The 21,710-nt window shown below is 43.9% G+C and overlaps 1 protein-coding gene across 2 annotated transcripts in view; it reads right to left on the reverse strand.

The window, feature by feature from the left end:
• The window catches only part of TSHZ2 (teashirt zinc finger homeobox 2), a 212,030-nt gene that overhangs the window by 65,371 nt on the left and 124,949 nt on the right, over positions 1 to 21,710 (reverse strand). The window contains exon 2 of one of the 2 annotated variants that reach the window (XM_071446571.1): positions 15,260 to 18,211. In XM_071446571.1, coding sequence (XP_071302672.1) covers positions 15,260 to 18,211 — 2,952 coding nt within the window. Of the gene's footprint in view, positions 1 to 15,132; positions 18,212 to 21,710 lie in introns of both variants that reach the window. The other variant, XM_071446570.1, reaches the window with a different exon arrangement.

The following is a 21,710-nucleotide window of genomic DNA, read 5'->3' on the forward strand; positions in this document are numbered from 1 at the left end:
AGGAGATGGCAAAAATTGGGCAAATGTCACTTCATATCAGCAGTGTTAAGATCAGATTCTGACCTTTTTAAATATTGTTAACAGTCAGCAAGAGAGGAAGCCTTACAGCAAAAATTTCTCTCTGGAAAATATGCAATAACTTGCTTGGGGTATGTAAAAAGCCAGTCTGGAAGGAGAAAAAGGGTTTCAAGAATTCTCCCTTGCTGCAACAGCATCAGTTGCCAAGAAGATGTAAAATGGGACCACATAGAGACACAACAATTCATCCCCCTTTGCATCCCCTGCTCACGCGGGGCACCAGGCAGGGCAGAGGCAGCTCTGGTGTGAACAGCACAAACAGGGGTGACCTTCCAAGGGGCCTCAGCCCAAATCTGTGACCTGCACTGAACTGTGAATGATGATGTCAAATGTTTGCCCGCAGAATTAAATTCCCTGGCGTTCGCCGCACGCTCAGCGTCACTTGAAGTGCCGAGAAAACGAGCGCTCACTGTGCCATGACAAAGGCCATTGGTTGCCTCTTTACTGAGCCTGATACATATGGTGAAAACATATTGACTAATTACTTGCCATTTTCAAAAACTGAAACCACTCCAAAGCCAGGCCCAGGATAATAGAACAAGATAGAGAACGGGGAATAAGGACTGGGAGGACGGGGAGGGGGAAGAGCCCAACTCTGTGACTGCTCATCCCTTATTCAACATCTGCTTTGAAATATGCAGAGGAACAACATCTCCCTGCTCCAAACTGCTTAATGAAAACTGGGAAATTAATGCACCTGATTAGTACAGCTGTTCAAAACAGAGGCTGGCTGAAGTTCACAGACAGAATCAGACCCAGCCTACTCCCACACAGGAGCACACAAGGCTGAGATTCAGCTCTGTGGTGCTCGGTTTCCCAGTTTTCCAGGATTCTGGGAAGGATTCTCTCAGAATTCTTTCTGGGATTCTCTCTCCCAGAGAGGCAGCAGAGCCCTGGGCCATGGAGATGAAGCACTTGGAAGGAGATGGATTAAAGGGGAGATGGATTGAAGGGGTCGGTGTGGAGAGCGAGTCACTGGGACACAATTCCCGTTTTGGCTTTCCAAACAGCAGCAGTCCCTCCCAGCACAGCCCCTGACAGGATCCCCCAGCACAGCCTTCACAGGAGCCTTTTTAGTGCCACCTCACTGCCAACACCTCGGAGCCCTGACAAACCAGTCCACTCAGCTGATGAGGAATCCTCCCTAAGTAGTGGGATGAACGTTTGACAAGTTAATTTCAAGGTAGCTCATGGAGTAGAAGCAACGGAGAGCTACACAACTGTAAAAAAAGAGAAATGTTGCTGGATAAATTCTGCCAGTAATGGATGTGTTACAGAAAATACACTTAAAATTCAAGCTCTTTGTATGAGAAGACAGGCTCTTTGGTTTCCAAGTAGGAATTGTGAGGGCTCGCTGGAGCTGGGGTTAACAGGAGTACAGTTACTGCTATTAGAGTTTTATGATTATGAAACTTATGCTCCTGTATCCCCAATTTAGAAATAATAGGAAATGCCACATATGACTTTTGTAAAATCAAGACAATTTACATAGGAAAAAAAAATCAATAATTATTCCCTTTTATTTTTCCTTTAAATCATCCAGATAATAGAAATCAGAGACCTGAATAGGATGCCTAAAGTTAATGGCATTATTAGACAGAGAAAAAAGAAAGAGCGATCAAAAGTTTGACCCATTTACCAAAAAGTTCACAGTCTGTAGAATCTTGCTATTCTACCAGTTGTTATTTTTTTTAATTCCAGATAACTCTCAAACCATGTTTGGAGGTTAGATGTAGTCTTAAGCAGAGACTCAGAGCAATTCTCTATTACATTTCTATCATATGAGAGAGAGTTGCTATTTTAGAAAGACGTAGATAATCTGATATATTTCATAAAAGTTTCAGAAGTTGTTTCATTTTCCAGCTTATAAACTAAAACTAAAACGCTTGAAATGATTGATTTTCCTTTAAGGCAACTGTGGAGCCTGAGTTGATAACACCACTGGTCAAGTCCTAGTAAAACTCCTGGAAGAATTCCCAGCACTTTGAACAGGACCAGGTATTGTTCATATTGTTTTTCATTCCTGTTCTAAGGTAAAAACTTGGGTAGATCATCACAATTTTGCCCCCGTTGCATAAATATGAAGGTTTAACAGACAGGCTGTTCTCCAGGGAGTGGGGAGAACTTTGCTCCACTGACTGCAGGTGTGAAAGCTGCTTTCCCTGCTCTGCTGGAGTTCCACCTCGACTTTCCCCAGAAGCCTGGGGAAACAGCTCAATTCTAAATAAAAGCAATGAACAGAAATCCTATTTTTTTCCCCATTTTGTTCAAGCCATTCCCCAGGCAGTGGAGCCTTCCCTGGGCAGCTGAGGAGCTGCTCCCTCTGCCCTAGGGGAAGCAGGAGCGGTCCATCCATAGGTAATAACAACTTCTTTTAATGCCTTTCTTCTTTCCAAGCAGGTTTTTTTAACTTCCTGGCACTTTCCCAGCAGTGTGCACCCTGATGGAGCCCTGAGTGCCGTGCAGGAGGGAGAAAGGAGCTGGGATAACACGTGGGAACTTCCTTTGGACGCTCCGTTCCCTCCGGGAGCATCCACAATTTTCGCGGTGTTTAATCCTCAGTACAGCCTTTGCTGCCTCGTCTGCAAAACTGCTCAGTGCAGCCAACCCAGGGAGTGCCTGCCATGCCTGAGAGTGGCACACAATGGGCTGGGAATGCCTGAGATGCTTCCTGCTCCTGCTTTTCCTATTGCTGAGCACAAGCCATCACTCGTGTCACAAGCAGGGGCCGGGAGGAAAGGCCAGTGCATTAAGACAGCACATAATTGTCATCTCTGAGTTTGTGACATTAATCGTTTTACTTAAAGGAGCCAGTGGAATGTTTTGGTTTTTTTGGTCCCCCCCACCTCAAGTGACAACACCCAGGAGATAGTCTGGGTAAAAAAATTATAAAAATAAGTTAAAAAAAAAAAAGACTTAAAATTTTTTGCTAATTAAAAGTAATGTGTTTTCCCATTTTTTGGCAATTTGATAACACAAAACACTTACTTGGGGGCCACAGGGGGAAACAAACTGAGACGGATAAAAAATGTTTTGTGTTCATCCAAGCAAGACTATGTTAATGCACATTATCCCATTAATGCACATCAACATCGGGAATAAGCGCGCCAATGCAAGCAAGAAGCATACACTTATCATCATTTGATAACATGTTTAATGACAGATTGACGGTTGATTTGCAAATGTGAACTGGCATCAATGTTGCTAACTTCAGCTTCTGCCGCCTCCTCTGCTATGCCAGCATATTTATGTGCATAATTTGATTTCGCAGCCACACTGTTAGTACATTTTTAATATTAACTATGCAAGAACAGACAGCCGAACTTAAGTTGCACTGATGGTTTGAGTTCATTAGATTGAAAAAGATGGGCAATGCTGACAAAGATGGAGATGGCAGCACAACATCAAAGAGGCAACACTTAACAAACACACTCCATTTTGAACAAACCGAACTAACACATTTCATGTTGTCGGCTGCAGCAGAGCCCTTATGTACAACAGCAAGGAAAAAATATGCTCCTGCCCTGGGCATGCTGACAGCAGCTCTGCGAGCAGCTCAGCAGGCCCCTGGCCACAGAGCTGGGAGATATTTCACTCATCCTCTGCAGGTAAAGGGCTGATTCCGAGCTGATGGCCCAGTGACAGCAGCGGAACTCGAGCTGGAGTTGCTCCTGATTTATACTGGGGCGAGGCAGAGCCTGTCCCCATCTCCTCCCAGCAGTGCCTTTCCACAGCTGGGATTCTTTATGATGAATAATAAAGAGATTTGGCTGAGAGCTCTTGCACAAGCAGAACTGAAGTTCAGAGCCCCAGGGCCTCAGGCTGTGAGGGGTGGGATGTCCTTCCCGTGTCATGGACACTCCTGGTGCCTGCCCCTCCTTTGGTGATCCTGGGCAATTCAGTTCTGCTCTGGAGAGAACACGTAGCAGTGAGCTGGGAGGAGAATATTTCATCCTCTGCTCACATTAATGTCTGAGCATATACTGCATCTAGTATGAATTTGCTTGTTGTGCTGCAATATATAATAAATTCCAGGCAGTGGCTTTATGGTGCACGTTGCAATTTTCAATTTTATGCTACAAACTGACCATCCGCAGGATTCTGACCATATAACCCGAGCCACTCCGTGCAGATGTAACATCAGCACCTCTGAAGCACAGGCAAACCATGATTTAGACACACAATTAGATGGACCAGGTCCTCAACAATTCTCAGCTGCCTGAATTACTGCTGAACAGCCTAATAAACATACAGCACATAGGCCCCTGCTCTGCAGAGCTTTTAAGAATCTTCTTAAGTTTGTCCCTAATCAGCAAAGCAACTCTTACAATTGCTGTTACTCAGAGATTACTCCTGGACAACAATCCTGTGGTGCTTGGACCCCCATGGAGCACTGGACAAGGCCAGGGTCAATAGGAAGCTGTGATTGAATAATCAGCATAAAGTGTTGATTATTGAATTTAATCCTGGAGACATTTGCCAGGCTGGGACACTGAGCAAGGGAGCAGGAAAGGACCTTCATCAATCTTGACCAGGCAGCAGCAGGAGGATTCCTGGGACCCCTGTCCTGCTGGCAGCTCCTGAGCAAATGCCTCCTGCCAGGATGCTGCCCTGGTCTGGCTGGAAAATCTGCTTCTTTTATTCTTTTATTGTCTGCTGTGAAAGAAACCTGAGGCTTTCATTTCAGTAAAACCCCTTGTGGAGGTCTGTGCTCTTTCTGCACAGACACCTGCATTGCAGGGAGAACCAATCCCAATTCCTGGGCCTTGGGCTCAAGAAGCTGCTAAGCAGCTGCACCGTACAGACCCCCAAAACCAGGAATAGCTGAGCAATACCCTGGACACCCCTGGCACGTGTGTTTTTGAATCTGCTGGTGCATTAGGGTCTGACTCCCACAGCAGACTATGAAGGTGCTGCTCTGAGTGCAAGAGGATCTCTCAGAAAGGCACCAAATCATTTCCACCAACACAGGGCACCAGGCAGATCTTGCTCATCCTAGTGAGGACACAAGAGATCTTGGAAGCTTTCTAGAGAGTGAAAAAACTAGAAAAAAATAAAGGAAAAAAAGGGCCAGCAGAGATATGTGTAAGAATGAGGCCACGCTCAGTTTATTTTGTTGTGTTTTAAGATAACAGCAGATTATCAGTGGGCGGCTCAGAGAGGCACAGGAGCAGCAGGGTGAGCCCTGAGAGCTGAGCAGCAGAGGAGGAGCTGGCCAGCCCCTCCCCAGCCTCGATAGCTGTCCTGTCAACAGCCTCGTGCTGCCTCCTCCTCCTCCTCCTCACCTGGGCTGGAGCCACAACTGGGGACAAAGCAATTGGGAGCAGACCTTATCCCAGGGCCAGCAGCTGCGGTCACTGCTCGCTCAGGGCGGTGGCACAGCCGCAGGGACAAGGGACAAGGGCTGTCTGCAGCTGTGGGGAGGCTGCCCAGCGCAGCCCTGGCCCAGCCCAGCCCTGATGTGCTGCGGGCACTGCAGGGAGGGCTCTGCAGGAGCTCCCAGCGCTGCACTTGCCCTCAGGACTGCCCCGGCTGCTGCTGTGCCTGTGCGATCCCAGCACTGCCTGTGGGGAGCTGCACGGGACAGAGTGAGAAGATGACACAGTGGAGGGACCATTCCTTTTCTCAAGTCACAATTATCTCTGCTACCACATTTGTGTCCTCGCTCTTGTCTCCATTTAAGTAAGTTACAATTCTCCCACTCTTGTTACTGAGTAGATGCAGATGCCACTTTGTTCCGTGTGATTTATAGCCAGTAGCTAATGTTCAGTTATAATTCCCCATTTTAGACATGAAAAATAGCCTGTAATGCTCAACACAAGGGCCTCTCAACAATGATATATAATTTAAAAATTAACATGAGGACAGAGGAGCCACGGGATTTTGAACTAGGGACTCTCTCATTCAAAGGTTAAATCTCTACAAGGTGAGCTAAAGGAATTAGTTGAGTTATTAAGTAAATGCCTCTGTTCTATTTTCCCAGCACATTAGCTGTTGCAGCCTTTTCCAGTTCAGTTGTGTTCCGCCCCAGCATGTTCAAAGTGCAAATGCTCGTGGCACTGTGTTCACACATTTGCTTTTTTTCAATGTCAAACAAACTGGAGCTGTTCAGAGCCAAAGGTCAAAGTGGAGGGTCCTTAAGGAAATCTCCTGGGAAATGATGTGATTGCTCTCATGTCTTTATTGTGTATAAAATCAGGCTTCATACGTGGCTCGTCCTTTCCAAGCATCTTAAAGCTATAAATGAGTCATGACTCATTCTTGCAACACCTAAGTTATGTAAGTGGTCTTGCTAATTTACTGGAATATCTTGAATAACTAATCATTTCCAGGATCAAACTCTGAGGCCTTGGAAACCTCTGAGCTCTGAAGAGCTCCTTTAGAAACAGAGATTTTAAATTCCAACCTCACACAATGAGGGAAAAGCAGAGCAGGGGACAGAACCTGCATCACCTGACTGGCTCTGGGAAACTCCAGCCATAAACCCCTCTTTGGGCAAAGCCCAGCAACTCAGAAAACCCAGGGAGAGGGAAAAGAGCTTGGTTCTGGAGAGCTTTGGGAGGTGGCATTCCTTTCCTGCCAGCTTTCTGTTCCCACTGAGGTGCAGCTCATCTCCTCGGTGTCTCCTGCTGCACTTTGCTTAATGGTCTCGCTCCAGCATCAAATATTGTATTTATGGATTACAAATTTATTGACATTTGACATTTGCATCAGCTTTCACCTGATCAACAGGAGCTCTGATTGCCAAAGGGAGTTATTATGGAGGATTTCAACAGCCATGGGAATGCCAAAAATGTCATTAAATCATATCAGAAAAACAATGTGTTCATAGCATTCATACATTTAGTCTTGCCAGTAAATCTTCTGGTTGATGCTTGGACCACCTACTGATGATACTCAAAGAAAAGGAGAAGCAGGGAGAATCGAAGAGATGAATTAAATTAAAACCAAATGACATGATGCCTGGCACAGTGGGATCTTTAATTTTCTACTCTATGAATCCAGAATAAGCAAAAAAAAGCAAAACAAAGCACAGTGGCTTGACTTTCTCTGAGTGAATTCCCTCCATACAGGCAGGGCTTAACTAAATAATCCTGAGTAATGTGTGCACCCCACATTATTGCATGAGATTTGTATGTGGGAGGTGCAGGATTCAGAAAACATATGGCACATGGAAAACAAATGACAGGGTGTGCTTTTACACTCGTGCTGGCTCTACTTATCACTCTTGTTGATATTTTTTTCCAGACATGAAATATGAATGCAGGAACTTTCACCTTAATCTCGTCGGAAAAATATCCAGAGTTATTTTTTTGGTGCATTTGTGATTTACAAGAGGCCACCACATAATTCCTGGGAGTACAGACAATGTTACAAAAAACACGGATCAAATAAACACAATTACCTCCCTCATCGTTTTTTCCTTGGATGACAAACCTGGGCCTTGCACCATGAGAACAGCAAGGCCAACAGATTAGGGCTCCATGGCATTAGGGAGGGATGTGAGTGGCTGGCCTGGAGCCCACCCACAGCCTGTCTGTGCCTGACCAGCGCAGGGTGAGCTCCTCTGGAGGCTGGTCCTGAGCTGAGCAAGCATCAAGGAAGTTTTGAGTTTGCCCTTTGAGTTGTCTGCTGGAAGAGCAGCGTGTTCACCTCACACAAACACAGGCAGAAACAGGCCATGGTCATGTCCCAGAGGGAGGGAATCTTCTGTGCTGTGCCTTGGGATGCAGATGAGGAGTGGGAAAAAGGAAATGGCAGTGTCGTTAAGGTGAGTGGGCAGCCATGAGGACACAGTTCTGGTGCCAGCAGCTTGTCTTGGCCCCCCAAAGGAGCTGGTGTGGTGTGGCCACTGCTGTGCTTGGAGCACTGGCAGCTGAGTGGAATGAGGAGTGGCAAAGGCACTCAGGGAATGGGGCAGAGATGTTCACCCAAGCTTTGGCTGGAAGCAGGACAGAGGTGGAGCTGGATGGAGATATTGGTGGAGATGTTATTCACCTGAATAATATGTCCCTGTGCAGGTTAATTACAATGCAGAAACCACTTTTTTTTTGATGGGCAGCCACACCAGGGCACCACTGAATGGGCTGGGACAGACACCCCCAGGTCACCTTGTGGTACAAACCTGGGGGAGTCAGAAATGGGGAGTGTTGGTGAGTTTTCATTCAATGACTGAAACCAGCAGTTTCCCATTGGAGTTGGAACAGTTCTCGCAGAGGAGAGGACGGACCCACCCTGTCTGCTGGCTCTGAGCCCTGGGATCCTCTGCAGTTCAGGCTCCCCAAAGGAGGAATCCCTTCTCCTTCTTCCACACCCCCTCTGCTGTGGAACAGCACAAAGCAAACAGTCCTGGCTGGCCCGAGGAAAGGCTGGGGAAGGGAGGCAGAACCTGCACAGACCCCTCTGAGCTTGCTCTGACACAGTTGCTGCAGGAGGAGGAGTGCAGGGGAACAACCACATCAAAGCCACTCCAGCCACCTCTCCTTTCCTTTCAAAAATGTCACTGCAGCACCCTCCGCTTTCTGAAACAATGTTTATCATTGTTCTTCGATTGTCTGGGGCAATAAATGGTTAGAAATGAGCATATATCACCAGGAAATCTCTGCCTGCCCCTTCCCCCAAGCAGTGTCATAAAAACGTACAAATTCACATTAATAATGAAGTGCATTTCCCCGAGAAGCCACTGTGTATCTCAGGGAGAGCAGGCAAGGTGGCAGTTGCTGCAGAGTTTCCTATTAAAGAGCAGAGCAAATACTCATAAATCTGATGAGGGGCCAAAGCACATGTTAGGGCTGTCTCCCTCTTAATGGAACCTTTTCTGAAATGAAAAAAATATATATCTTGATACATTCAGGGTATTCATTAGACATGACAACCTCCTCCACTCCCCATGGCTCCCTCCCCCTCCTGCCTGGGCTGACCCCCGGCAGAAGAGCTGAGTGCTGGCAGGGAGGGATTTTGGAGGGGAGGAGGAACTGTTTGCTTTTAATAAAGGGATTCTGTAAATTTACTACGATGGACAAGTTCCCTCGCGGCCCCGCCTGTCCCTCCTTCCCTCACTGCAGCCATTCCCGGTGTGTGCCCCTCCTGGGTGACCTGCCATTCCCCACAGCCTGTCCGTCTGTCCATCCAGGGAATGGGAGCCATTCCCCACAGCCTGTCCGTCTGTCCATCCAGGGAATGGGATCACTCAGAGCCATTCCCCACAGGCTGTCCGTCTGTCCATCCGGGGAATGGGATCACTCAGAGCCTGGGGAGCAGCAGGGTGAGGATCGGCCCCGGGCTCTCTCAGGGCTGGCATTTTGCTGCCTGGTGTTGTGTTTGGAGTTATCCCAGCTGGACACCCTGTGGAGGCTGAGATGCTCTTGGAGAAGAGCCACAGTCCCATGGAAGCCAGAGCTCTGTGCTCTGTGTGTCCCACCCCGTTCCCCCTCTGGCAGGGAGGGTCCTGGGCTGGAGCTGCAAGTCCTGCTTGCATTTCTGTGGAGCCCAGTGAAAGGCCTGATCCCTCCTCTCAACAGACCCTGCCTGCATGCACAACCACACCCAGCTCCAAACTGAGGTTGGAAGAGACAGCAGAATGAGGCCTGAAGACTACAGCTTAATAATCATGAATTATCTGTTCATTATCCCAATAAATAGTGAAAAATCTCTTCCTCCTTTCCTCCTCCCATAAAGCTGTATCTATAATTTTCCTCATTTTCCATCTGTGCTCCATCATATTTGCACTGAGTGATCATCCTGCTAAATTACATTATTTTTATTGAAAGGTGCTTTGGAGGGCTGGATACTGTTCATGTCTTTTCCTTTTGTTATTGATCTTTGTGATCCCATTGCTGAGGTGTAAAATATATAAATAAGACTCAGGTACCCTTCCTTTGAAATCTCACCTGGTAGAAATGTTCTGCTATAGATTATGAAGGCTGTAGCATTTAATAATATCAGGCACAGCAAGGAGAAGGCAAGATTTTGATGTCCTTATGAATAGTGAATGCTGGAGGAGGCTGGCACTGTTCAAGGTCAGTTAGAGTCTGCTCCAAAGTTGCTGTTTCTTTGTGAGCAGAGGAGTTCCTGCCTTGGAACTGCCACATGCAATGAGTTTGTACAGAGCCCAGGAACAATGTGGGTTCACCCAGCGGGTTGGAAGCTCAAATGCAATGTTAAATAATACTGATCTTAATAGCAACCTGTAAAACCTGTAAAACCTTCCTAAAAAGCCAGGAAATCTGCACGGATCCATCGGTGCTGCCACAGCCTGGTGGATCATCTGGCCTGGCCCTGCTCTCAGGGAAGCCAAGAACACAACATTATTGGGTTTACAAGGACGATGGCTAGATTGAAAAAAATGCTATCCAAGAAAATTTTGAGGATTTAAAAATGTTAAATTAAAAAAAAAATAAAATCTGGATCTACCACTTCAGGTAAACAGTGATAAATTTCAAAGGATTAAGAGAACTGAGGCTTCACCAGGACAGGATTGTTTTGAGGGAGGGCTGATGGTTTGGAGGTAGTTCCTTGCTTCAGCAGGATTTTGCTTCAGCAAAAAGGCCAACCTGTTTCTTTTCCTAGCTCTGTCTTCTCTCATTCAATTTTACCCTGTTTATCCTAACAAAAATATTTATTAAAATGGAACTTCCCCACAGACTTTTTCTTCCCATTGAGAAGCCATCATTTTCCAAAAAGACATTGTCAGGAGAATCCCATTTGAATGGACTAATCAAGACTTCATAGGATAAACACTCTTTTTCTGGCTGATGGCATGGGGAGCAGAACCCTTGGTAAATTCTGCTTACAAAATTGTGGTGACACCACTGCAGGCAGGCACATCCCAGCATGTCTGATTCTCCTGGAAGGATCTCTCAGCTTCTAATATTTGTTGCTAAGAAGAAATGAAAGTTGAAGAGCAAGCTAAATTCCCTAAAATAGAATTTTGTACCACTGATTCACACAATTGTCCTTGACCACCTAACAGCCATATTGGCTAAGAGTGGAACATGATCAGAGCAGCTCCTACTGCTTCAGAGGGATGAGAAAATAAAATCCAGGGAAGAAAAAATCTTCTATTTTGGTATACTTAACACATACAGTTATCTACATGTCCTATATATCATTTAACAAATTGCTTTGCAATTCTTACAGGGTGTGGTATAATGACTGATTTAAAATCACTGCATTGCTTAAACTGCATTGTTCTTCATCAAGTTGAGTCATTTTTATGTGAAGTGTCAAGCTCTCTAACAAATAACTGCTGCCAGACAAATCAAGTTCCTCATCTTAAAGCTACGGCTAAATAGTTTATAGCTTTAATCTGCTCACTGAGGTGTGCAGTCTATGACAGTAATTATAAATGCAAGGAGAAATTATAGCTGAATGCTTTAACTGCATTAGGAGCCATTTGATGAACAATCATGATTGCCTGCTCATTTTCAACAATAGAGGGCAAGTTAGTGTCAGTGCATTAGAGGATTTTCAGTTCTGCTCTGCTCTTTCTTCCATTTACCACAGAATGTCAGTTGTCTCCTATAAAGTAGAAAAAAAAGCGCCGCAGAAGCTTTAAACTTGATGGTTAAAAAAAGACAAAGGAGGAAACAGAGAGAAAAACTGTTTATCATTTTGACTTTTTTTTTTTGTTTTGCACAGCCTTACTTTCAAATTAGTTCATCTCAGGTAGCTGCCTGTTCGCTTATCGGGGTCTTTTGAAACAGAAATCGCCCCAGTCAGGTTGGGTAATTTGACTTTATGGAGATTTATTTCTATCAGAAGTTGTAGCCAAGGCCACAGAGAGCCTCAGTTAGTGACCAGTTCCAAGCCAATCCCACCTGGCTCTAAAGTGAGAAATACAATTCTGCCCTGCCTTTTTCCTCAGAACAACATAAAAATTCTAATTCAGTTGAAGAAATGAACGAATGTTCTTCAAGGTACAAGTCAACATACAAATTACTTCTAATTAAAGCCATGTTTCCTAATGTTCATGGGTTTTCTATGAAGAATAGCAATAAAAACAAATTTGAAGTGGGTTAAATGAAAGAGAATAGAGATGTTTGATTGTTGTATATTACACATAATCTTACTTTATATTACTAAACCCATATCACTTAGAAGAATTCAGGAAAACACCAAAGATGACTATAAAAGAGATATATATATCTTTTTACATTTAAGAAGAATTTATAGCAAATTTCTTATAAACAGCCTCACAGAGGTCTTAAAAATAAATCTATACCCATAACACATTTTTCTACAGTACTAACCCAGATTATTCATTTATATTTTTAATGATAGCTAACATTTGACAATATAACCTCTACTAGTAAATGCCATTGAAATATAAAGTACTTTATGTATCTCTATACTTCAAGTATTCTTTCCACTGTTTTATTTCCATTTATTTCAATCTATAGTCTCTGTTTTTATGCCTATTTCACTGCAATATTGCCTGCAAGAAGGAAACATAAATGCATGTATGTGTTTTAAGGATCTCAGCTTTATATTTCTCCTTTCTAAATACTTTGCTCTCCTCTGTTATTATTCAAATGTATACTGGATCTTAAAAATAACATGGTAAGAGTAAGTAAACTCTGAAAATCCCTGTTATTTGATTTAGTCTCCTTGCAGATTTCTGAAGAATCCATATGAATAAACTCAGGCTCCCCACTCCCAACCTCGTCAGAACTTCAGGGAGGCTTTCGGCTCCGAAACTGTAATAAAATCTTTACAATGCCATCCCAAATACCCCATCATTTCAGACAATTTGTGCTATCATGCATACCAACTGAAATTATAGCTCCAGATAACAGTGCTATCACTCTGTCATTGCAATTTAAATATATTTTTTCAAAGGTAAGATACAACCTGCATCTTGATATAAATTAGAAATGGATGAGTATTACGAGGACAGCAATTTCTCGGCATCCAGAGGCAGGCAGGACAGTCCCTTATTTATGTAGTTACACATCACCTGAATAATATGTCTCCGTGAGGGTTATTACAATGCAGAAACCACTTTTTTTTTTCCCCTTGGAGATTTTTTTTTCTCCCCTTTTGTATTTGCTCTTCCAATCCTCAGCAACAGTAACGTGTTTACAAAGGTGGGTGTTTGGTTTGCCTCTGAGTAATAACACGGTGCTTTCAAGACCAAATCTGAAACATTTGTCACACGTTAAGCCATGAATGTGCCAAAATAACTGTTGTATTAATATATCTGGCAGATAGCTTTTGTTTGATAGTCCCCAAATTATTGGTTTGCTCTGATATCTCTTGTGTGAAAACTATGAATGGCAGAGTCTTAATAATCATTAAGTGGTGGGGAAGGAAACAAAGTATGGGATGTTTATCCCTACCCAGTCTCTCGGGGGTGTTGATTTGGAGTGGCCAGGTAAACAAGCAACACTCTAATGTTGGGGTAAAGTGCCCAAATAGATACTTTAGGGTATTAGCCCTATTTAGAAAACAAACTCCTTAGGAGCGAGATGGAATTTTGCTGGCTAAAATATGCAGGAAGCATAAATCTCCTCCAATGCAGACAGCACGTACAGAATGTATGCAAAACTTAAATCTTACTGCACTTGAACACTGACATTATACTCCATGGCAATAGCTTACAGTACCAGCCCAAAGTAACCCCTTGATCAGGGGTTTAAATTATTCAAAAGTAGCATTTTTAATGGAGCTTAAGTGACACAGAGCGCTCGTGCTGGCTTTGGCAGCAGAAAGTGTTTCCTAAAACATGAATATTTGCAGCAAACAAATGGGAAATCTTCCCCCAAATGGGGACTGAGCCCCATCCTCTCAATCAGCTAGAGGATGGCCACAAAGCCAGGTGGCATCAGTGACAACCCACAGCACATCTTTAATTTTCACCATCTGACAGATTCATTTTCTGAATGTTATTCAAGTAATGAACACCTTGGAGAAAACCTGGATCTGCACATGGTTGTTCTGTGAACACCAGCAGAGCCTGAGTCTGCTGGAAGAATTGCTGGGAACAACTAAACAGAGCCCTCCTGGAAAAAAAAACTGGTTAGAACAAAAAACTTCTATTTGGACTTTTAGTTGATGTTCTGCATATTTATTTCAATCAAGAATATTCAAGTTTGTGAATCAAGTAAAATTAAAAATGCAAAAATGGTGTGGCATCTGAATATTACATTACATGTTATAAACATTGGTTGTGGCAACTGGTGTATCTTGCAGCAAAAAAATAGCAACACTAACGCAGCAGTATCCTACTAACAGGTCTTGGAAATATTAAGCTTGTAAAAAATCTCAATTAAGCAGTAACTCCCCCAGGTTATACGAGAACTTGCACTGAAGTCAGTGATGTTTATGGATTGACTTCCACCAACACGAAGCAAAATATAATCAAACATCTTAAAGATTAAAAAAGGAATGATGGAGAGAGAGGTTAAAATGATGTGACAAAAAAGGCCACTCACAGTAGCAAGTGTTTAAGTAAGTGTAAAATATTAAAATATTTTACAAAACTGAACATCCAAATATCAACAGAAGAATAACTGAACTTCTAGATAGGAACTTTTCAGAGTTATGTGTAGATTCTTGAGGCTGTATTTGAGATTATGAGAAACTCAGAATAATTGAGATTTTGCTAATTTGACTTTTGAATTTTCTTTTTTTTCCCCCATCCAAATCAGATTTATTGGTGTGCTAGCACTGAGTGAGGTAATGACCTTTTGAGTTTCAGTGCTCTTTATCTGCTTTTTTCCATTCTCACTGCAAAGAGCAGCACTTAGTTCTTGCATTCCACACCGAAGCACAGTGGATGTGAAATGATTTATTCTTAGGGACAAAAGAGAAATGGGCAAACAGCTATTTTGCAAATAACGAGCAGCAACATTTCTCTCTAGGGCAGTGTGGGTTTGCATTGACCAAGCTCTCTTCCTGAAAACGTTATAAAATGGATGTGTACATGCGGGGGAGGAGCGGCGCAGCATACACCATACATTTTATACTGTTTTCCTACTTTGACCAAAGCGCGGAGCCTGACGGAGCCTCCTGGAAATGCTGAAATGAAAACTCGCTATAGAGCATGCATACCTTAAGAGTTATTCTTCATCCACTTCTGCTACAAATTGTGAATGGTGTTCTGGTGACTTGCTGTGTGTTTTGCTTAGATGAAGTTTTACTGCATGTTTGCTCGCAAATGTCCGACAGCACAACTTACATTTGAACTTAGAGTCTGTGTCCTCTTCTCCAGCTATTGTTTCAGGAGATCTTTGAACTGAAACTCTGGAGATTTCTTGCTCTACCTTGGTTTGCTGCTCCACAGCCAGCCTGTTCATGTCTTTCATTTGGAAACCTAGGTGGGATTCTAAGTGGCTAATGTAAGTAGAGGGGGTTCGGAACTGAGATGCACAGTCACTGCAATAAAAGACTGGATGTCCTTTGTCCATGTTTTTCAAAAACTTTGTTCCTCCGGTTTTCCTAAGTTGATACTTGACATTTGCCAACCAGTGGCTGATGGTGGTCATCGACAGTCCAGTGAATTTGGAAATCTGCATGCGCTCTTGTGGGCCTAGATCTGATAATAAATATTTACCTTCAGATGTCTGGAAGAGACTGGAAGCAAACTGAGCTTGCAAAATGAGCAGATGCTGAGGGTTCCAGTTTGACTGCCTGCCCTTCCTTTTATGCAGAGTGGAGACTTCCGTGGAGACGTCCTCGAAGCGTCGGACATCTATTTCCAGCTTCATGGACGGGATCCTTGAGGATGCAGCAGGTTTTGGTGTGGTAGCTTTGGGAAGAACTTTGACCATGTCGGCGATGTCAGACAGAGCGTGCTTTTGAGGTGGAGAAGTACAAGATTGTGCTTGAGCTGACTCAGCTTTCTTGCCTTTGGATTTGGTCAGGTCAATAGGCTGATCATTGTTTTCAAACAAATAGTGCCTGGATACGCTTGCAGGCTTTGGTGGGGTTGGAGCGGGAGATAAAACTGGCTTCTCCATCATGTTTAGATTGGGTTTGTGGAACATGGAAATTGTGCTAGAGCTGGGGCTGCAGTTGGATTGAGGCTGTAAGGGCTCAGTGGCTTTGCCCAGGTGATTGTTCAGGACGGACTGCAGTGCACTCAGGGGGTTGACACAGGGCAGCTCCGAGGAATGGTTGGCAGCAGCACAACCATTACTGAGAGAAGCTGCTGGTGGCTCCTTGAGGACTGGCTTTTCTTTTCCACTGTCCTCTTTAATTTTGTCTTCTTCTTTCAAGGGACACGGTTCTGTCTTTTTTGGCTCCGCAGAGGCTTCAGCTTTGAGGAGAGGTTCCCTCTCATTCTGGCTGAGTGAGGCCGGCTCAGCCTGGACACTCTCCTTAGCATAGTCCTTATGTACCTCCTCCTTGTCCTCAGCCTCCTTCTTCACTTGAGTGCACTGGCTCACGTTTGCTGAGATAGGGACCAGAGGCATCACCTTCCACTTGGGTGCTATGGGCCTCAATTTATTGGTCATGGTTGGCCTGATTTGGAGCACCTGGGATCCCACAGGCAGAGACGGCTTGGCTCCCTCGGAGAGCTGGTAAGCTGCGTGGATGCTGGGATATGCACTCCAGCTGGGAGCTCCGTTCTGAGCTTTATTGATGGCTGTCGTGACAGTGTTCTCCAAGGACTTTAAAATGTCCCCACCGCCCTTTGAACCATCTTCTAAATCTTCTTCTCGGAGGTACTGATATTTCATTGTGGGATCCAGGGGTTTCTGAAGAGTGTCTTCGTACTCCTCAGTTTTCATTGCTTTCTCATCTTTGTTTGCATCATCAGCTTTATCTTTTTTACTTTCTTTTTTAAGTTCAGAAGCAGGACCTATGCATTCTGCAGATGATTTACTGGTTGATTTTGAAACAGGGCTGTCACTGGCTGGTGCTTCAGACAGCGACTGCATTTTTTCCACAGCTAAAGGATCCAGAACAAGTTGCTTTCCTTTCTTTGAAGCTGAACTTGTGACTTTCAAGAAATGGCCAGTGACCATCATATGGGTTGTGAGCTGCTGCAAGGTATCATGGGAGCTTCCACATTCCATACACTTCAAAATCTGGGATTTGCAGGCCTCGAACTGCCAGGTGTAGCTGGCCCCGTTCTGGTACCCGTAGCGATTGTTGGAGGAGAGCTGCAGGTTCGCGTTCTTCTGGGGAGAGAAGGTGTCTGAGAAAGACCCTGTTGTGGAGTCGGGGGAGCAAGGCCTGTTCACATCGAACACACGTTTCTTGGCTGGAGTGACCATTTTTGAAGAAATGGTTGGTACCGGCTCCTTCAAAGGCACTTTTTGGTAATGTTTTGTTTTTATCATATGAACACTCAGATCTTGAAGGGAATCAAAAGAGTCACCACAGAACATACACTTCAGAACTTTTTGTGCATCTTCCTTGTCCATGTCCTGGAAGGCCCTTTTCCGGGGCTTGGAGTAGCTGGTAGGTCTGTGCTTGTCCTTTTTGTGGTTGTCATCCTGGTAGTGGCCTGTCTCGTTCATGTGGACCGTGAGCTCTACCAGGGTGTCGTAGGCAGCGCTGCACTGCCGGCAGCGGAACCGGCTGGCGCCCGTGAACACAGTCCCGCACATTTTGCTGCTCTGCCTGTAGAGCTGCACTGAGCTGAACAGGTTGGGCTTGGAGACAGGCCTGGAAGGTAAATTCTGCTGCAGGCTTTTGGACAATGCGTCTTGGTGCCAATCGAAATCAGCTTTGTTCCCTCCGTTCCTGTTGTCGCAACTCCTCTTTTCAGAGTTGGACAACTTGAAACCCAGCCCCAAGCCTGTCCAGTAAGAGTCCGACAGGATGTTGGCATAGACTGCTGTCATTTTATCCATGCAATCGTGTGCTTCGCTCTGGGCTTTGGGGTGGGCGCTGCTTTTGGGGTCCTGGGGCTCCCTGGAGCAGATGTTTTTGATATCTGCCACATGGTCACTACTGTCACTCAGCAGCGATTCGTTCTCTGCGTCCTGGTTGGATATGTGACTGACAGGGGAATTCTGGAAACTAAAGTTCCCTTTCTGCTCAGGACCCACTTCGTGCTCCTCATCCGTGCCAGTGTCATTGCTGCTCTGCAGCTGAGCAGTGGAGTTGTTGTCATCGTCATCTTCTTCCTCCTCCTTTATATCTTCCTCTTCCTTTATATCTTCCTCTTGGACATAACCTGAAATGTAATGTCAATATATGAAATAACCTGTTAAAGGAGAATGTTTCAGTTCCACTTTTCTGCTTTCACTATGCATTTTCTTTACTGGATTTTGTTTTAATCTGTTACTATATTTTCTGTTACTTCTGGAAGTGAAAAAAAGCCAAATGATGTCTCTTTTTTGTGAAGGTTGCTGCATTTTGTTGGCAGATGATCATAATTCTTTATAACTGCCAGAGATCCCGAGTTAATAATTTTCCTGTCATGGGAGTATAATTCTAACTGTCCTGTAATGGGACAGTTGGAAAATTCATATGTAAGAATTTAAAGTTTATACTAAAAGCTTCAATTCTATGAAATTGTTTTTAGCCTCAGTGAGAGAGGGGTTGAATTTGCAAGGAAGAGAAGAAAAATAAGTGCCATAATCTTACTGGTTCAGAGCATTATCTAGGTACAGTAACCTTTTGCCACTTGATCACCTAAAAATGCACTTTAGGATGTACACAAATAATTTATATGTCAAAATACAACATCTGAAAGTGTTAATAGGCATAAGTGAAACCCTTTTGTTTATAAAAGTAATGTACTGTGTACCATAAAAGCAAATTGTGTTCAGTTAAATTTTCCTTTGGAAGGTACATACAGTAATTTATTCCTCACAAGATCCTTTGTCCTTCTCTAGGAAAAGCAGAAGTACCAGACAGCTGCACATCCCTCACAATATGGATAAAATTTGCTGCTTAATTAGGCATTGACATGTTTACTATAACCTTTACAGAAGAGTAACTTGTGCTGAGGAATTCTCTCTTTTTTGGTGTCTGTGTAAGAGACTGACACAATCTCATGTAAGTGGGAGAAGCAACCAGTTCCAGTATCTCCAGAGGGTCTACAGGGAAGGCAGAGAGGGATTCTCCATCAGGAACTGTAGTGACAGACAAGGAGGAATGGCTTGAACTGACAGAGAGGAGGTTGAGATTAGATATATGGAAGAAATTCTGCCCTGTGAGGGTGGGGATGCCCTGGCACAGGGTGCCCATAGCAGCTGAGGCTGCCCCTGGATCCCTGGAAGTGTCCAAGGCCAGGCTGGGGCTTGGAGCAGGCTGGGAGAGCGGAAAGTGTCACCCATGGCAGGGTGGATTCTGTGACTCTGTGCAGAAAGCACCATCAAAATTTCACAAAACCATCAGTCACATCTGTTTTAATGGTTTAGGGGTTTGGGCAGCTTTAAAAACACATTTCAGTGTCCTCCCTGTAAAAGCATTTCTGTTTATGTAAATGATTTAAATTGCTGTGGGCATTTTAAGGACAGTGGAGACCAGTTCTGCAAGACAACCTCGGGTACAAGAGATGCTCGTGTTCTTCCAACAGAGCTTTTTAGTAAGATTTCATTGGACATGAAGGGATATAGCTGGTTAACAGAAATAACATTAATTTAAGTGGACTTTGCATTATTTATTTTAGAAGTAAAGAGTGTCTTATATCTGTACACCCACATGCTTTAAATGCAGAGTCTGTAATAAGTAGCATAAATTTTGCACATCACACTGATGTCCATGTAATAAATTGTTGAGTGACCTGTTCTCTTCCCACCAGTTCTCCCCCAGGCTTATTCTGACATTCCAAACCTCTGAGATCCTCATGTGTAACTGTGTTACAGGGAAGAAATAATATGAGAGAAATCCAAACTCGGTAACTGGATGAATGCTTCCTCCCTTTCCTAGATGAGAAATTTTCCCACCCAAATTAAGCAGGCCCAGGCAGATGTAAGATGGGAAAAGTGCAGTCCTGAAGAAGTGGGAGTCTGAAATGTCACTGTCATTAAGAATTGACGGAACTCAGGAGCTTCAAAGCATTGAATGGAAGCAATTTTGTGGCTTCCTAAATGGAAATGCTGTTCTGTTTAGTGCTGATTGACCTCAAGATGGTGTATGTAAAAATCATGACATCAGTAGGGATAATATTATTATATGGATAATAATCACAAATATAATTCCAAATTATTTGGTTTCTTAATTCCTCTCTGTATCTGTGACTGGATTCATGGCAACCTCAGAAACCTCCTTCTCTAGGATGAGATCTGCAATAAACAGCTGGTTCTTTATTCTCCAAAAAGGACATTTTCTTAGCTATCTCTGGAATATAAAATAAACCAGGTCCAGTTAATACACCTGCAGAACTGGGTTTAAACCCACCCTTGGAGCTGGGACCCTTCCCTGCAGACAGCACCAAGCCAGGCTCCCAGTGAGTGAACCCAGCACTGACACCCACGACTACCCTGGGAGTGGCACCACCTTATCCATCCCTCCTGACCTGAGCTGAGGAGTGTCAATACAGCTTTTTGTCAAAAGTGTTCATTCTCACTGTTAACTTTTCCACCAGTGGATACTATTTTTACTCAGATTTGCTCTTTTTCCATGTAGAGAAACATTTATTAAAATACATATACATATATATACATGTTTCTTTCCAAGACTGGAAAATTTATTTTCTGCCAAGAGAAGGGACAGTGAATCATTGTCCAGAACAACTCTGCTAATCCATGTAAAACCCATGGCACCACCTGCACTTCTTCAGCCATACACATTCCAGTTTTCCTTGAAACAACATCATCAGGAAAGCAATCTCACAGTGCTAGAAGGTGATCTTGTTTCCTCCTTGTCTGGCTTCAGCTCAAACATCTTTTTGAGTTTGGCAGAAGCTGTTTCTTTCTCTGAAAGGTTCCAAGCAGATAATGGATAATGACCACTTCTCATTCCTCCTTCTCCAAGATGTCGAACTGCATTAAGCAGCCACAGACAAATCTTAACCTGGCTCTTTGTAGGAGTTCAGAGCTACAGTTTCATGCCATCTGAAAATCAACTGAAGAGAGAAATTGGCAGCTGGGGGAAAAATAGTTCCCTACTCCATTGCATAACTCTTTATCAAAGACATTTTGGAATTTAACAACGTTAAAACCAATAGAACACTTTGGAAAAGCAATGGAATTCTATAGAAAGAACTCTCAAAATATGTAATTTGCCATAAAGGAGTGAATTATAGAATTTCAGAGTTTTTAAGGCTATGTTCAAAATTTCTGTATGACAGAAATAACTTCCTGTTAAGTTCTCCAAGGTGGAAAGAAAATATGGGGAAAGGTTCCTGAATGTGGCACAGACAGCACCTGGCTCTGAATGATGGATGGAAGGGACAAAGGGACATCTCTGTCACCTGGCCTGAAAGTCCTGGTTTTGAGTTTTAGTTCCAAAGCCAGCTGCATCCTGAGGAAGGTTTTGGACGTCCTCAGAAAAGGCTGGAGATGCTCAGTTGCCTCTTTGCTGGGATGCCAGCTCATTCATTTGGATAATGGGGCATTTTTTGCAGCTTTTGTTGCTGTTACTATTTACCATCACACCCACTCTCAGTTTGCAGTGCCTCAGCGTGGATCACCACCATGGTGATGAATTTTGTGCCCAAAACAACTTGGCACCTCAAAGGAGGGATTTTTCCCAATATTCCTTCGAGGTTTTTTTCCCCTAGA

Source organism: Agelaius tricolor, unplaced genomic scaffold (genome assembly GCF_023055355.1).
Source record: "Agelaius tricolor isolate 1412-34295 unplaced genomic scaffold, bAgeTri1.0.p SCAF_23, whole genome shotgun sequence".
Lineage (NCBI taxonomy): Eukaryota > Metazoa > Chordata > Aves > Passeriformes > Icteridae > Agelaius > Agelaius tricolor.